The sequence below is a fragment of the Apodemus sylvaticus genome, chromosome 13, assembly GCF_947179515.1.
Source record: "Apodemus sylvaticus chromosome 13, mApoSyl1.1, whole genome shotgun sequence".
Lineage (NCBI taxonomy): Eukaryota > Metazoa > Chordata > Mammalia > Rodentia > Muridae > Apodemus > Apodemus sylvaticus.
In genome coordinates this window covers 54,521,672-54,538,938 of record NC_067484.1, presented here as the reverse complement: position 1 = coordinate 54,538,938, position 17,267 = coordinate 54,521,672, and the positions used below count along the sequence as shown (strand labels likewise).

The 17,267-nt window shown below is 39.1% G+C and overlaps 1 protein-coding gene across 1 annotated transcript; it reads right to left on the bottom strand.

Moving 5' to 3' along the window:
* Window positions 1-3,627: 3,627 nt before the first annotated feature.
* Window positions 3,628-12,007, bottom strand: Spink1 (serine peptidase inhibitor Kazal type 1). Its single transcript, XM_052155433.1, has 4 exons — window positions 11,890-12,007; window positions 10,165-10,196; window positions 8,533-8,639; window positions 3,628-3,751 (listed from the first exon to the last, which is right to left on the bottom strand). The coding sequence occupies exons 1-4, from the start codon at window positions 11,942-11,944 to the stop codon at window positions 3,706-3,708; spliced, it is 240 nt and encodes a 79-aa protein (XP_052011393.1). The 5' UTR covers window positions 11,945-12,007; the 3' UTR covers window positions 3,628-3,705.
* Window positions 12,008-17,267: the final 5,260 nt, after the last annotated feature.

Sequence of the window (17,267 nt, the reverse complement as noted above, 5' to 3'; positions counted from 1 at the left end):
CTGGCATCTCCTACTCGTACTGTGCTCAGGCCAGCAGCAGACATGCAGTTACAAAAATGAAAGATATTTATGCTCTGTGGTTAGTCTTTAACACTATGTTGTAGATTGTATATTTTTGAAGTCAGCAGAGAGTATGATACCTTATACAGAATAATATTTTTCAGGTATAGGTCTAATTTCTATGGCCTGTATGTTACTTTTAAGTGAACAACACTTGTGATGGTCTTCTTCATACGCCCTCGGAATGATAATGATTAATATGTAAGCCTTAACTGTTGGGACCAAGTTGCTATTCTTCCTAGCAGTAACTACTTGTTCTTTTACCTCCAAAGGGACTAGAAGATTTAGATTCCTTTGTTGATTTTCTGGCATTGGAGGGAAGTCTGACCTTTTATGCCCTTTATTTCTTCCTTATGAGGTCTATAGATTTTTAATGTCATCTTTTAAGAAACCATCTCCTAAGATCTTGGAATATAGTTATCTCTTTTTTAGAACAGTTAAGTAAGCAAGAATCATTAACCTTACTGAGATCCTCCTGCTTACTCAGGATGACTGCAGAGTCCACCAAGGACAACTGGAGGAACTGGTTTCTGTCCTAGAATGCAAAGAGGCTTAATTTCCTTGTAGAATCTTTAGAAAAATTATCACAGACTCATCTAAAGGGCTTTTGTTCCCTGGAAACTCAGATGCAATCACAACTGAGAACTGTAAGCACAGTAAAAATTAGAAGGGCTAGAAGCGCATGTACTTCCCTAGGATCAGAGCAGGGGTCTGCAGCATCCCCTTCACAGGTCCTCTCTAGGTGGCAGGAATCCTCAAAGAGCCTTGCCTAAGGAGCTCCACTTGCAAAACACTCATGAGCTGTTCCTACAGGTCACAGCATAGCTTCTGGCAGCTGAGGATGTTTGAAAAGCCATAGACAAACCCACTACTTCCCAAACTTAATATATTGAATACATTTGGTTACCATACATGGCGAGTAATGTTTTCCAGAAGCCACAAGTTGCTAAACTAAAAAAGTTGTTGGTTAGGGGAATCCAAGAAATCTTCCAAATAAAGCAGATTTTGTGATTGTTCTTGAGTACCCATCATGACTAAGATTCTGTAAGAGGAAAATACTTTAATCACAGAAATATCAAGCTGAAACTGATCTAGAAGCTTCCTTCATGCTAGTCAGATTTCAGAGGACCAGAAAGTGATATGCAAATGCTGTGAAGCAAAGGGAACATTTTGCTCAACTCTGAGTGTTGTGAGTTACAACAACGACTTCTCTGGCAACATAAGCCCAGAAGCAGTAGCAGCATGATGGGGACTGAGGTAATCAACCACTTTATGATTAAATTTGAAGCCTGTTCCACAGAACATATCCATGATATGATAAATATGTCCAAAAAGCCATACTTGAGGGACTGACAAGCTATAGGAGTAAACCTACTGGTATTATTATGCTGAACGGACATAATATAATATTGTTTTTTAAAAACACATATCTGTATTCATAATTAGTGCACTTCTCAGTCCTTATTAGAGAAACATTTTTGTTCAGTTGACATAGAGACTCCCAACCAAGTAGAGAGAACATGTTTGTATGGAGTTCTCTGCTATAACTGGGGCATAAATATCACACCTCTTTCTGACAGGTTCAGAAAACATGAAAAGGTAGGTGGAAAGATTTGGAAATATTTATTTATTCTTAAGAATTTCATATAATATATTTTTATTACATTCTTCCCTATTCCCCAACTCCTCCCAGATCCCCCCACCCCAATACCCAAAGCCAGTCAACGATCCAACATGAATATGGGAGGGCCACAGAAGTACCTAAATAGAAAGCTATTGATAGCTGATAGTTTCTGGGGAGGGAGTCAATTTTCTTTAGGGGGTATGGTCTTTCGTGTATTGACAGTAACAGTTGATGATGTCACACTTATAAGTATATGAACAGCAGTAACTGGACTCCATGAGCTCTTAAGAGAATACCATTAAGTTAGGAAGGGGAAACTTTGGAAAGGGGGACCCAGAATGAGTGTGTGGGAAAGAGTGCAGGTGATACAGATATTCTATTTAGAGCTGAGTTGTTAATATTAATATTCTTAATCCTAGAAGTTCTTTTAAAAAGATGTTCCCAGTTTAGAGGGATTTTCTTTTCAGTCAATTTTCCTTCTTTGAATCACTCTTCATAGCTTGAAACTTTATTTTCTTATCAGTGTTGATAGTCTTGCTCCTTTAAGCATGTTCTGGTTTATTAGATACTCCTTTTGAAATATAAGTACCACACACAGAGACAGACTACACATACCTCCTTCTGATTGGCTCAGGAAGCAGAACCACTAAAGATACATTTGAGATTAGGTCTTATATCTTCTTATAATTACAAAACCAAAACTCTCTTTGTCTGTCTCTGTCTGTCAGCCTCTCTCTGTCTCTGTCTCTCTGTCTGTCTCTGTCTCTGTCTCTGTGAGTGTGAGCGTGAGCGTGAGCATGTGCGTGTGCGTGTGCGTGTGCGTGTGTGTGTGTGTGTGTGTGTGTGTGTGTGTGCTGGCTGGTCCAACTAGACAGGGCAACTTACAAGAATCAGTGATTAAAATTACCATCACAGAATTTTTTAAGGTTTAGTACCCTTCAAGTGTCCTCTAGCATCACAGATCAGATGCTGGGAGCCATCTTGCATCCATAACTTGAGATAGCAAGGTATTTGGTGAGAGCTGTCAGGCTGCTTGAGCTGAGTCAGTTGCTAGATTACAGCATCCTCTAGTGGTAAGAGTTCAGTTTCAAGGCATGAATAGTGGAATAGCACTAGAAGTGGGTAACTAGGCAACTCTGCTTTCCTAGGGTATTTCTGATTTCCTTGGTTATTTCTAGCACAGTGGCTGACCCATTCCCCACTGGACTACAGATCCTGATACAGCCTCACTGTGTTAGCTCTCTACCATCTTTCCATCTGAGACTTAATATTTTTTGATTCTCGGAATCTCAAGATGCTTCCCCTCTTTATTTTTAAGTAGTTGTAGATATTTTCCCCTTGAGAACATTTCATTGTCTCTAATATTTGACTATATTCTATTATATTACATCTATATTCTATTATTGAATATAGACATGGGGGATATTACAGTAGGGAGCTATCATCTAGAATTTCCATTGAAGAAAGACAAGGCATAGTCCAGAAGAGGTGATTGTCATTAAAAGAAGGAGTGCTCATTGTGATTAAAGGAAGGTCAGCAGATTTAAAAGAACATCCTGGCAGTTTGCCTGCTGGGCTTTTATTCAAATGAGTTTACTTTTCTAAGTTTCCTTGCCGGACAAGCGTAACTGTGCAGAGTTGTGGCCGCTCTTATGTGAGACAATGTAGGGTACTCAAAGCACTCACACTCATTTCCTTGGATAAACACCCCCCTTTCTCCTCCTCAGGTTACTTCTTGGGTGTGGTATAGGCCACCTTCTTCATCCTAACACAGACTATTCATTACACATATTCTTGCTCAACTGTGTGTGGTCATCATGTGCCATGCCTGAGAGCATGAGGAAGTAACAAATGAAGTTTAGTCTAGTCTGGGTCTTTCCCCAGTCCCCTGTCCTCAATGTATTCATCCACACCTTTGAACAGAACATCTGGGAAGAATAAGGTATGTTCAGATGCATTTATTCAACAGACCCACTTGCTAAACATTATGTCTGCCTTAACAGAGTTCAAAATATTGACTTTCAGCAAGGCCCACTCTTTCGAATGAGGACAGGGTCCATGCGTTTCCTGTAGAAGAGATTTAAGGAAAATAAATTAAGAGTCAGTTTGAAGTTTATCAGCACAAATAAATGACATTTAAGCAATGAAACTTAAAAATAATTCTGCGTTTCTTTAAAAGAGAGGTTTATGATTTCTTTGGTTTTCTCTTTTTCTAATCCATCTATTTAGTCATGTATTCATTAAATGTCCGTTACTTTTTATTATGTCCAACAGGACACAACAGAGTAGAAAAACTGTAGATCATTGTCCTTTACACAGCTAATGGAGTCTTACTGGGAACCCTTGAAATGAATCTCAAACCTACCACTGCTTCTTTATGCTGTGCATTTAGTGACCAAGTGGCCATCTGAGCTATTGTCCAGGCTACAGTAGGACTTTCTAGCTGATTGACATTTCAGCCTAGAAGATGGGGCCTTGCTTCTCTCAGGCAAGCTTGATTCCCACAACAGAAGCCAGTACCAAGGTCATCTTCTTTAGATAGGATTTTCTCTGCTGTTCCCATGTTACCTTGACCAAGCCAGTTTCTCTCTCAAAACCTAAATGTCCTTTCAGTTCTGAAATTGTTCTTAGGTACCAGGCTGCTTCTAGAATTCTCTATTTAGTAATTGTTTACTTGACCTTTCTATTTCATTATTGCCGAAGAAGATGTGATAGTCATCTATTTTAACAGATACATTTTTTGGATCCATTGTTTCTTCATTTTAACATTAATGTTAACTTATGATAGTGCCAATTTCAACATCATGTACATAAGCCTGTTATCTATAGCTGTGCTGTTCATTTTGGTACATTCTGCTCATTAGCCGCATTTAATTGTTTAATCTTAAAATTTTAACACTATTTAAATGTCAGTGTCTCAGTGTACTATCTGTGTTTAAGAGCCAGTGACTACTAGTCATACATCGGCCCATACCGACAGACAACATTTCTAGTACCACAAACTCTTCTGTTAGTTGATTTTCTATAGAAAAGAGTTACTAACAGTTTCTTTAAGAAAACACAGAAGGCATATAATGTCCAGATTTAATAAACCTGTCAACTCCTGATAATTATAGGCCCCATCTTAAGAAAGCCCTGTTTGGTGTTTTCAGAGCATTGCAAACCCCAAGAGTTAGGGTCAGATTCTGGCTCTGGTAATAGTGACAACATAGGTCATTTTTGGGCAACTTGCAAAATTTGCATTTTAATTAAAATATAGGTCCACCACTTCTCCCTTTTCTACCTCCATACCTTCCAAGTTACCTCCATCTCAACTCTTCAGCCCCCATCTACTTTCAAATTGATAGCTTCTTTTTCTTTGTTTGCTATTGTTATGTGTGTGTGTGTATGTGTGTGTGTGTACAAATGTATAAATACAACCTGCTGAGTCTATTTGTATGTATATCTGTTGTTTGAATGGACAACTTTAAAGAATATTATTAATTTTAGATCCCAACTCACTACAGTTTCCCTTCCCTCCTCTACTCCAAGACACTCCTCTCTGGCCCTTCCTATCCACTCCTCTTTCTTCATTTCTATTAAGAAGTGGTTATTAGCCATAACAGGTACCTTGTTACACTCCACAGACCCAAAGAAGCTAAACAAGAAGGACAGCCCAAGAGAGGAAGCTTGACTCTCACTTAGAAGAAGAAATAAAATAGTCATAAGAGGCAGGTAGAGGGAGGGACCAGGGAGAGAGAGGTGATGGGGAGGAATAGGGGAATTCAGCACCAGGTGTGCAGAAGAATAGGAGAGATGCTAGCTGCCCATGAAAGTGAATGGAGAACTACAATTGATGGGATTAAGGAGGTGGGAGGCATCTCCAAGACGAGACCTGGGATAAGAGAGGTGCCCAAGAATTAATGGGAGTGACCTTAGCTATGACTCACTACATTGGGGATATGGGACCTGAAGAGGCTACCCCAGTGGAGTGATGGAGAGACACCAACCCACCCATAAACCATTCAACCCAAATTTATTCTGTCTACAAAACAGCAGGCATGGGGAATGGGGCAGAGATTGAGGAAAAGTAAAACCAATAACTGGCCCAACTTGATACTCATCCCATGGGCAAGCACCAGTCCCCACTACTAGTAATGATTCTCTCTTATGCTGGCAGACAGAAGCAAGTTGCCCTCTGAGAGGCTCCATCAGGCAGCTGACTTAGACAGATACAGACTCCCACAGCCAAACAGTGGATGGACCTTGAAGACTCTTATGGAAGAACAGGACAAAGGATTGCAGCCCAAAGGAGATAGGAATACCACAGGAAGAAGAACAGAGTCAATTAACCAGGACTATTGGGGCTCTTAGAGTCCAAATTACCAACCAGAAAACATTCATGTGGTGGACTTAGGCTTCCCCACAAATGTGTAGTACATGTGCAGCTTGGTCTTTGTGTGGGTCCCAAACAACTATAACATGAGCTATCCCAAAAGCTGTTTGTTCCGTGTTGGTGGGATATGTTCTTCTAGCAGGGCTGCCTTGTGTTGCCTCGATGGGAGAGAAAGCGCCTAGCCTCTAGCCTCTAGCTTCCAGGAGAATTGAAATGCTAGGATCAGGAGATACCAGGGATAGGTTCACTTACTCAGAGGAGAAGGGGAGGGGGAGGGAGAAGGATTATAGGAGGGGGTGGCTGGGAGTGGGACAGTGAACAGGATGTAAAGTGAATAGGTAAAAATCTTAAGTTAATTTAACAAAAAGGAAAAAGAAAGAGAAAAAGAAAAGGCCATGCCTCCCATGGATTGAGAATCAAACATGGGATAGCACATAGCAGTAGGAGTAGACATCTTTCTTATATTAAGGCTGGAAAAGCATCCCAGAAGCTAGCAAGAGAGTTAAAAACAGTCCCTGCTCCCACCGTTATGACTCCCACAAGAAGACCAAACTACACAGCTGTAACATATGCAGAGGGCCTAGGTCAGTGTAGTGTCCTTGACCCCTCTGGCTCCTACAATCCATTCTACCTCCTTTCCCCTAGCTCTGCCTAAAGTTTGCCTGTGGGTGTGTGTCATCAGAAACTATCTTGCTATCTCTGATAGAAGTTATGCTAGGCTCCTGTTTACAAGTATAGAAGTATATCATTAGGAATCATTTTATTGACCTTTTTCTCAATCCTGTTGAATTCTACCCTAGGTCTTTGGACTATCTAGCTTCTGAGTCTTGGGCCTCCAGGCAGTATCGGGGGACTCCCTGTTGAAATTGTATTGGGCAATAGAAACAAAGACAATATAGAAACCTTAGAATATCTCTTATGTTTGAGAAAGCCTAACTTATCTCTAGACCTAAGTGTTATTTCAGAACACAGAGTGAAATGCTTAGACAGTGGAATGAGCCTCTTACATCTACATGTATTTGAAAGATTGCAAAGAGCGAACTGCAACCAGTAGGTTCAAAGGTCAGAGGAGTGAGTGTTCAGCATTTCACTCATAGTTTCTGAATGCTTCATAATATAATAGTTCACTTCAAATAGAGGCCTTTGGACTTTAGACCTTACACTTGGACATTTCCCAAGTCCCCAGGGTGTTGTGGGGCCCTCCTGCTCCCTGTGGATGGAAATACTGATGCTGTGATCTTAATGTCAACAACACGGGTCATGAGAAAATTAACAAGTGGTTTCAAATGTACTCTTTCCAAACGGTTCACCTGCTCCTCCCAACCCCCTCAGCCAGGGACTCAGCCATTGGCCTGGATGGACAGGTGACAGAACAGACTGGCTTGGATTTCAGGTTTCTTCTGCCTGAGCCTGCAGCGTGGGAGAAACAGGCTTGTGCTATCATGCCTGGAACCTTTCACACACTGAACACACACTCATCATAAAGCCAAACGCCTACTGTTTGGAGTCTAAAATGTATACGATCCTAGGTAAACTGAGAAACTTTTCTGAAATCATTTAGAACAATCCTTGAAGAGAGTATGCAACATAGAGGAGAGACTTATGCAGAGTAATAATGACACAGTGCCTTGAGCTTGAGATGAAGTTGTTAACATAGAGTCAATTCTAGAAAATCAAAGTGTTTTCTGTCACTTTTGGAGTCTCTGTTGTTTGTTTGAAATTCAGAGACTCATGGAAATGTTTTTTTTTTTTTCATTAAGTCTTTTTTAGCCCTTTCAGCTACAGGATATTACTGTCTTTGTTTTGGTTATGTAACACTTTACACTGTTAGCAAGTGCCACAAATTACAAGAAAAGCTGACATGTGCTCATGAGTGTTTTGTTTGTTTGTTTGTACCTTTTGTTAGAGCTACATTGGAAACAGGGAAGGCTTAGCAAAATGACTGACATATAGCAACTACTCATTTATATTGTAAGAGAAAAATTGTGACACATCTGTTTGTCTTGGTGTTCTGAGCCTGATTCCTGTTCCCCAACATATTTAATTATTAATTAAATTATTAAATAATTAACTACTTAATTATTAACTATTTAATTATTAATATTTAATTTCAGATAACTAAACTTTCTGGAGGCTAGCTCTCATAAACCAGGAAGACAAATGATATAAAATACATGTTTGTTCAGTAAAAATTATATAAATCATACTTGCTAATTTGGGGGTTGCATTAGAAAATGCAATTTCTGCTATTATCAAGAACTGTTCTGTTTTTTGTTCAGATTAAAGGCATTTTGTAGGTATAAGCCTCTTGAAAATCTAAAATATCAATGTATTATTTAAATAAATGAGTTTTTATCATCCAAACCATACCTAATTTATGAAAAGAAAGTACCATTTATTGACCAAGCTTTTAAGATGATAACATTTGTGAAATTCTAATGATAAATAACTTAAAATCAAACTTTGTCCTCACCTGTTTTCAAAGCACAGAGAGCATTCACTGGCGTAAGTAATTCCGTCACTCCCACACACAGGGTCATAAACCCTGGGACATCCCACCATTGCAGCATTGCAATTAGCCTGAACACAGAATTAGGGAGTCATTTTCTATCATTTCTCAGTGTTTGGTTATGATAAAATATTAAGACTTTTTAAAGACTTTGCAGTTAAGATAATGACACAGGTATTGTACAAGAAAACAAAAGAAATATATCTGCCCTGAAATAAAAAAAAGCTGATTTGAAGTCAAATCATGGTCCTTTCCTAGTTATAGGACATCATGGGTCTACAAGGTCCTTCCTTGATTTCAGTCAATTCATCTGCAAGTTAGGAAAAAACATCATTTCCCCACTTAAAGCATGGTGCTGTTGTGAGATTGGATAAGCAGAGGAAGACAACATCAACTGCTGACAGGATAGTCATCTTAGATGGTGTGCATGCGTGCCTGCTTGGAGTTCTTGGTTTGTGTTTTCCAGTAAAAGCTGAATCTCATTAAACACCTCTTTCCTATATTGTATGTATTGTTTTATTGGAAAAGTCTCACCATTTTATCTATTTATTGATTTATCCTTGAAAGACCTTGTAAAGTTATCATTACACTCTTATTCAAGTGAAGACTCATGAAGTGATGAATTGACTTAAAGTCACATATCTAGTGATCATTGAATCCTGGTTCTCAGTTCCTAGGCATTACTGCGTCGCCTCTTCATTACAGGACATCATCCCTGCTTTGCTAACTTTTATTCTTCTTCATGGATCCATACTTGGAGAACTAGATTTGGTTTCTAATGGTGCCAGATTTTTCTATAATGCTTACCACAAATGTAATGATTTATTCACTATAAGATCCAGGTTCATTACTAATTTTCGCCATATTTGTATGTAATGAGATGAGGGTCATTTCCTCATCTGGTCTAATTTGGGAATCAGAAGCAATGAAAGCCAACATGATCAAGTCAGGAGTAAGGGCTACTTAAAATGAACACGCGCGCTTCCACTGTTAAACTACTTGTCCTAGCAGCCAACCCTAGTGTATGTATAAAAATCTCCTTTACAACAGGAAGCAGACAATTACAGGGGCATCAGTGGACTGGTCTTTCTACATAGTACCACTCGGATTGGGGAAGTACTATGAATCCTGCATTTAGCAGCTGAGGTTCCCTACCAGTTGAACTCCCAATCCTGACTTTAGTTACCAAAAACGTAACTGTAGAGTATATGTTCCCCCTGCCCCTTTTCTGTCAAGGTCTTCCTGTGTAGTCCAAACTGACCTCAAACCTGGTTCATAACCCAGGCTCCCAAGTGCTTTGAATTGCAAATGTGCACAACCATGTATGCTCAGATCCTGGCTATACTTTTACTGGTTAAAACAATTTCAATATGTATAGGAAATTAGAGAGTTAAAAAATTATGAGCTATCTGGGCGGCAGTGGTATGTGCCTTTAATCCAAGCATCTGGGAGGCAGAGGCAGGCAGATCTCTGGGAGTTTGAGGATAGCCTGGTCTACAGAATGAGTTCTAGGAGAAGGATGATACACAGAGAAATTATCTCTCAACCCCTCCCAATGAGATTATAAGTTATAATAAATTATAAAATTCTCTTTACCTTTCTTCCAACAGCCTTAGCTGTAGTGTTACCTAGAAAACATAAACCAAACATCAACCTAAATCCAAAATAAATAAGCCAGATCTATTGTTAGTTCTCAAAGAATATAGTTTTCATATACTTTCCAACTCTTATTTACATGGACTTTCAAGGACACTAGATGAGTTTTCTTCAGTCTCTGCCTGCTAAGATTTTGAAAAGAATTAAGTAAAATGCTGACCATTACTGAGTATTTCAATTTGGCATTTTGGGAAAGTTCATCTATTTCCTTGAGAATAGAAATGTGCTACACAGAATTTGAAATGTATGAGCACTACTATCTGTTCAGATACCTTTGGCATGTCCATCAATGATCTTTCTGTACCCAATAGAATTTTCATCCCACAGTCAGTGAATTACAAATATCTGTACCTCATGGTATTGGTGACAGTATGGGAAATACACATCAGGTCTTCTGATGTAACTAAATTCCTTCTGTAAACAATGTTAAAAATAGGACTTTTCTGACAACTCACCACCAGTTGAGTTTTTTCCCACAGGTGCATTACAACAACTGACCACATTTTAAACTTGTATTTAATGTATTCACATAGTTCAGAAAAGTTTCTATTCATTCTCCAGGAAACAAGTCTTGCAGACATCAGCACATATGATACATATACACATATGTAACAACAATTGAAGATGACTGAACTTGAAAGGAAACAAGCAAGCACATGGGAGGGTTTGGCAGAAAGTATGGTAAGGGGAAATAATGTAATTATAGTATAATTAAAAACGTTTTTTTTTAAGTAGATGGTAACTGTAAATATGAATGGTTTTGCCTGTGAAGAAACCTAATCCGATAGCTCCCAAAGTAGAAATGTTTCCAAAATTTAATTTTCAGTCAGTGATCTCTGAGGAAAAATAAAGATCTCTGGGACTCATCAAAGAAGATGCAGTTTTTGGGGGTCCCCTGAGATCCAGAATGTAAACGAAGCTAAAAATTAATGGCCAGTGCCACACTACAGGCATTTAGTTGTATTAATTATTAGGCATGAGGTGGGGCAAAGGGGCTCTTGCTTCCATAAATATTTATCTGAAACAATAAGCAGTGGTCTTCCACTTAGTGAAGCATAGCTTTGGTTCTTGACAAAAATTTCTGCGCAATGAATAGCCAAGGTGAAAACATTAATTAATAGCAGTTACAAAAACCAAACTGAGCTCAGATTCAGAATCATCTCCCAGAATTCTTGTGACAAGTTTGGAGATTCTTTCCTTTGCTCAAACAATGTTTGTGTCTAAACATATTACAGATCAAATGTAAAACTTTTAATCACTCAAACTTTTCTGTAAACTAAGTGTTGGTCATTGTTATCTATTTTATACAAGTTTATAAAAATTAAAAATTTTTAAGTCTGCGTTGGATTCACATAGTCCAGCAGCCATTTCTACAGTTTGAAGTGTATTTTAGATCAAAACCCTTTCTTACCCACCACATCCCTACTGAAGTAGCAGCCTTGTCTTTAGAGCAAGCCATGACTATCTCTGGGGACATCTTACTGGAGCTGCTTTCCTCCTTTGTGTTAGCGATAATTTTTTATCCCCCTGTAATTTGCACTAGAAACATTTCTGTTATTCAACTCATTGGCATCAGTTAGCTAGATTATCTAAACTTACAGGAGGTATAAATTGACAGGTTAAATTTTTTTCACTAATTTTTGAAGAATATGCAAACACACCTACCTGCTAAACTGAGCAGGGCCAAGGCACTGAGAAGAAAGAGAACAGCTACCTTCATGGTTGCAGATCTGGGTGCAAAAGTCAGAAGGACTGTACACGGTGCTTCAGAAACTGTGGAGCGGTCATATAGGCAGATGGTAATATAGGCTCCACCCACTGTACCCTACAATAGGTATCTTTGGTTATTGATTGACTTGTATGGCCTCCAGGTTGGGGAAAATGTAAACTAGGTAGGAAAAGGGGCAGAAAAGATTGGACCCAAATTCTGCCAGGAAAAACAAGTTAGCTGGATTCCTGACGTCCTCTCAGGTTTTGGGAAAGCACTCACCTTTCCTGAGCTTTCATTTTCTTATCTGTTGGTGAAGTCAAAGGTCTTGATTGTCTCCTCTCTAGATCTGAAAGGATGAGCAGACATGCAGAACTCAAACAGGCCTTCCATTCTTTTCTTTTTCCCATTTTCCATTACTGTTTTTTGTCCTTTTCCCCCATTTCTCTCTTTATCTGCTGTGCATTCCTTTAGTCCTGATATGCTGGTTCCAAGGTGGGGTAAAAGATAAGGAGAGTTCAGTTCTGTCTCCTGTGTTCCGAGGCTTTGTGTACTAATGAGATTAGCTGCATGCTTCTACAAAATTGGTTCACTTTCCTATTGCCTGGATTTATGCATTGGAAAATTAAAATAATGGTAATAAATAATCTAAAGGATTGTTCTTTATTAACCAATGTGTACTATGTATCTACCAAGCCTGGTATCTATGTTCTTTCATGTTTCTGCGTGTATTCTCAGTAGCAAAACTTTGTTTCAGACAATCTTTTCCAGGGTGTTTGTATAACAGTCTTGACAAATGAAGTAATGCCTCCCTTTGTCACAAAAGGTAAGTTGTTTTTGCTTTGTTTTTCTTTCTAGAACAATAAAGACACATAAGTTCCCAGCAACACGTGGGCGGGGGTTACTGCCCTCTTCAAACAGCTAGGGACTTAAAAAAGTTTGATGTTCTTTTCTAATAGCACAAGACACTTTCTGTTTAGAAGTCCTCCCCACATCATCTTTGGGAAATTGGCATTTGATAAAAATATTGACATGTTACCCATTGTTACAGGATAATTAAATAACTTACCTGAACTTGGTGCCTAGCTTCTGTCAACATATCCAAATGGTGGCTGGTTAAAGTGTTAGCTAACCAGGAGGGTAAATTCTCAGACTTTCTTCAACCAAGTCTTGAGAACTGTTAAACACTAGTCATGTCTTGGGTGTAGGCAAAAATAACATGGAAGTCTATACCTCATGAAGTCTGCATGCATTTTAGTTGAGGAAACAGACAGTAGATTATACTAAAAGGCTATAAAAACATTCAGATGACAAACTTATGGAGAGAAGTAGAGAGACAATATAACAGAAGGTGGGGATACTCGTGACAAAGTGGTAAGAAAAGACATCGATGAGTAGGGGGAATCTGAACAGAAGGAACTGAGTAATGAAACTATGGGCATAGCTATGAATGTCCACTCCACTCCAGGATCTAAGGGAGGACGGAGATGATGTGTCCACCATATATCAACAGTGACAGTCCACCTGGAGGAAAGTTAGAGGAGAAAAGTGGGTAATAATATGAAGGAAACAGAAAGGATCCGAGTCATGAGGGGACATGAGGGATGTGAGGGGATTAATTTTGATGAATAGAAAACCCTTAGGGAATTTCCCTGAAGTTTGGTATCTTCTTCAGGACATCTAATAGGCACTGCAAATGTGGCATACCCTGTGCTATTATTTTAATCACTTTGCAACCTTAAGTATATTTTTCTTAATTTTTCTCACTGTTTCTTTTTTATTTCAAAGTGATTGCTCAAGCCAAAACTATAGTACTCACCTTGACGCTACCATTACCAATCACCACCTTCCACCCTGACCCCTGGGCTCTATTTCCAAAACGTATGCATGCATCCAATCATGTTCACTGTTGTATCTTACATGACACTCTACCTTCCACTTGGGCTAACCACTGATTCTTCTTTTCTCTTCAGAGCTCTCTCTTGCCAAATGGTCTCTGTAGAGTATGACTCTGATCATACTTCCACTAATTTGTTGTTCCTCAGAGTCCTTGGGATGAAGTTAGACTGCTTCCTACTCCTTTTGCTTTATCTCTGGCCAGCATCCCTCTTAATTTCCCAGCCATGTTGGTCATTTCTTTATTCTCCCTGGATAAGAGGTAAAATGTAAAGCCTTCAACCCTTGAAACACAGTGATAAAAGTTTTTTTTTCAGTTACATTCAGCTCTCTGGCTGTATATTTTATGGTACTCTTTATATCACTAAAAATAATTTTAATTTTATGTACTTAAGAGATGGCCCAGAATTTATGAGTACATGCTCTTCTTTCAAAAGACCAGGGTTCAATTTTCAGAACCTATGTGGCTCCTCATAACCATCTGTAATACAGTTCTAGTGCATCTGAAGTCTTCTTCTGACCAAAAAACCCTAATATACATAACAATTCTGAAAAATAATTTTAAATCTATAATGATAGACAAAATCTGTTTACTTTTTGAGAACAAATATGGTTGCCAGAAGGAACTTAGCAAAGTACCTGCAAAATGTTGGTTATTAAATAATATTTGCTGAAAAATACATTTAATAAAATGTAAGTATCCTGATTTTTCAAAAGATCAAAGGTTATGTCTTGTTAACTTATGAGTTTTCATTCTTTCCCTTATGGTATTCTAGTCTTGGTTCATTTATTAGTTTATTTATTCAAGTCTTGATATAATAAAAACACTCCTTGTTTTTCTTCTGTCTGTAAACTCCCATGGGCATGTTTGGGATATGGCTATGTTTTCTGTGGCCATGAAGCATTCATTGGTTTTTCAGTAACATTCTAACTAATCTCATCATCTATATAGTGATAACATTGCTGCAAAGAAAGTTTCAGCAGCTGATGTTGTGGAGAGTTCATACTTGATCAGGTAACTTCTCTTGTCACAACATTGTAAGGGAAAGACTCAGTGCGGGAGAGGGCATTGTCTAGGAGATTGTCCTAGGCATACTTCAAGCAATACTGGCAGCCATAACAGCATTCCGATTTAGGTTTGCAGATTCTAGAGTCTGGATAGTGATTTGAGGTCTAGCTGACTCTGAAACTGGGGTGGGGGGATTATGTTATAACGAATAGCTAAACAAAGTCATGAAGACAGAAACGTAAATGTCATGATGGTGGCAACTTTATACTTTTGATTCTATTTGGCCTCATAATTCATTAGTCCTCGCCTGTGTCTTGGGAAACCCTTCACTGCAGTGTGAATTCCAAGTAATTTTGTGATTCTGAATGTTTAATGTGGGAATTAGTTCTGGTTAGAAATTGGCCATGGCATTGGGAAAAGAATGGCCTTTCCAGTGTCACATTGAAGGCAGTGAAGAAAGCCCCTGAAGAAGGGAGAACTGGTTTCAAGATTCAATTTACTAATTTATCTATGAGGTGACACTATTGCCTCAGAGACAAATGTATACCTTAAAATGTATTTGTTTGGTAAGAGAATACACTTAGAAGGTATACATAAATATTGCACAGAGATATTTGTTCTGGAATTACAATTGCTAGGTGGTCACAATATGGTCCCCCTTTCGTGGCTTAGAACAATTGAGACTGTATTCCTATGCTCAGTGTCTGGAGGATGGAGCAGGCTTTGACTGGAACAACCGTGATATTCCTGTGTTCAACTCTTGGCCATCGTTAGAATATTTACATTGCCTATCCTTGTGAACATTTCTCTTCTCCTTCTTTACTTCTCTGTGTACATTGGGAACTCAAGCAAACACATGCCCTTCTCCCCACTGAGGTAAGGACTGATTATGTCTGTGGACAAAGAATGATGACAACCCTTAGGAGAACTGTTTTAATGGATGCTGACGAAACTTGCTGGAATGAGGATGTTGGAAAGGCACCTGCTGATTTTCACATCCTGAACCAAAGTTTACCTAGTAAAGAAAAGGAAGACGTCAAGCTTAAGATGTTTGCTCTGACATTTGACAATGCTCTTGATAGCTGATTCTTTCTGACACTTGTCATTTGAGACAGGGTCTCCTATCACACAACCTGGACTTACACTATATAGCTAAGGCATGTCTTGAACTACTTATCCTTCTGCTTCTTCCTCTTGAATGCGGGGATTAACATGTGACTTCATGTCCTGAATGATTCAGTTGCATCTTAGCATCATTCTTATTTATTATTATTATTATTATTTCAAAGAACTTTGCATCTCTCTCCATCTTTCTCTCTCTTTCTCCCTCTCTTATATTGTATGTGCATTAATGCATGAATAACCATGTATACACCTGTAGAGTCAGAGGAGAAACCGAGGTGCCCCGCTCTAACACTGGGTGCCCTGCAGTGTCACCATTTACATCTAGGCTGACTGGCCAGTACACCCCAGCAATCGTCCTGTCTCTGCCCCAAACACCAGTGCTGGACCTCATAAGCCTGTATAGTCACATCCCACTTTTTAAAAAGCTTATATGGAGTTCTTTTTTTTTATTCTTTAATTTATTTTCTGCTCACTGACCCCTCCTAGTTGTCTCCTCCTATAATCCTTCACCCTATCCCCATCCCCTTAATCTCTGAGTTAGTGAGTCCCCCTCTCCCCCCATCCTGGGTATTCCTCCCCTCTGGCATATCAAGACTGTGAGGCTAAATGAATCCTCTCCCACTGTCGTCATACAAGGCAGCCCAGACAGATTAAAACGCCCCATGTATGGGTGACAGCTGTTGGGATAGTTTCTAATCCTGTTGTTTGGGACCCACATGAAGACCAAGCGTCGTATCTGCTACATATATGTAGGGAGGCCTAGGTTGAGCACATATGTGTTCTTTGGTTTATGGTTTAGTCTCTGAGAGTCCCAAGGGTCCAGGTTAGTTAGCTCCATTGGTCTTCCTGTGGAGTTCCTATCCCCTTCAGGTCCACAATCCTTCCTCTTATTTTTCCATAAGAGTCTCAAAGCTCCATCCACTTTTTGGCTGTGGGTGTCTGCATCTATCTGAGTTCAACTTCTGGGTGGAACCTCTCAGAAGACAGCCATGTAAGTTTCCTGTCTGTGAACATAACAGAGTATGATTAATAATGTCAGGAATTGGTGCTTGCCTATGGGATGGGTCTCAGGTTGGGCTGCTTATTGGTTGGCCATTCCCATGCATGTGTGGGTGAATACTCTCTCCATCCTCTGTCTCCACATTCTTGTAGATAGTATAAATTTTCTATCAAAATGTTTATGTGTAGCTTTGTGTACTTAACTGTTTCACTGGATACCTCACTGTTTTATTTAACTACTGAGGATCTGATCTAAGGTCTCATATTTGTGAGATGCATTTCCATGACCTTTGAGCCATATCCCTG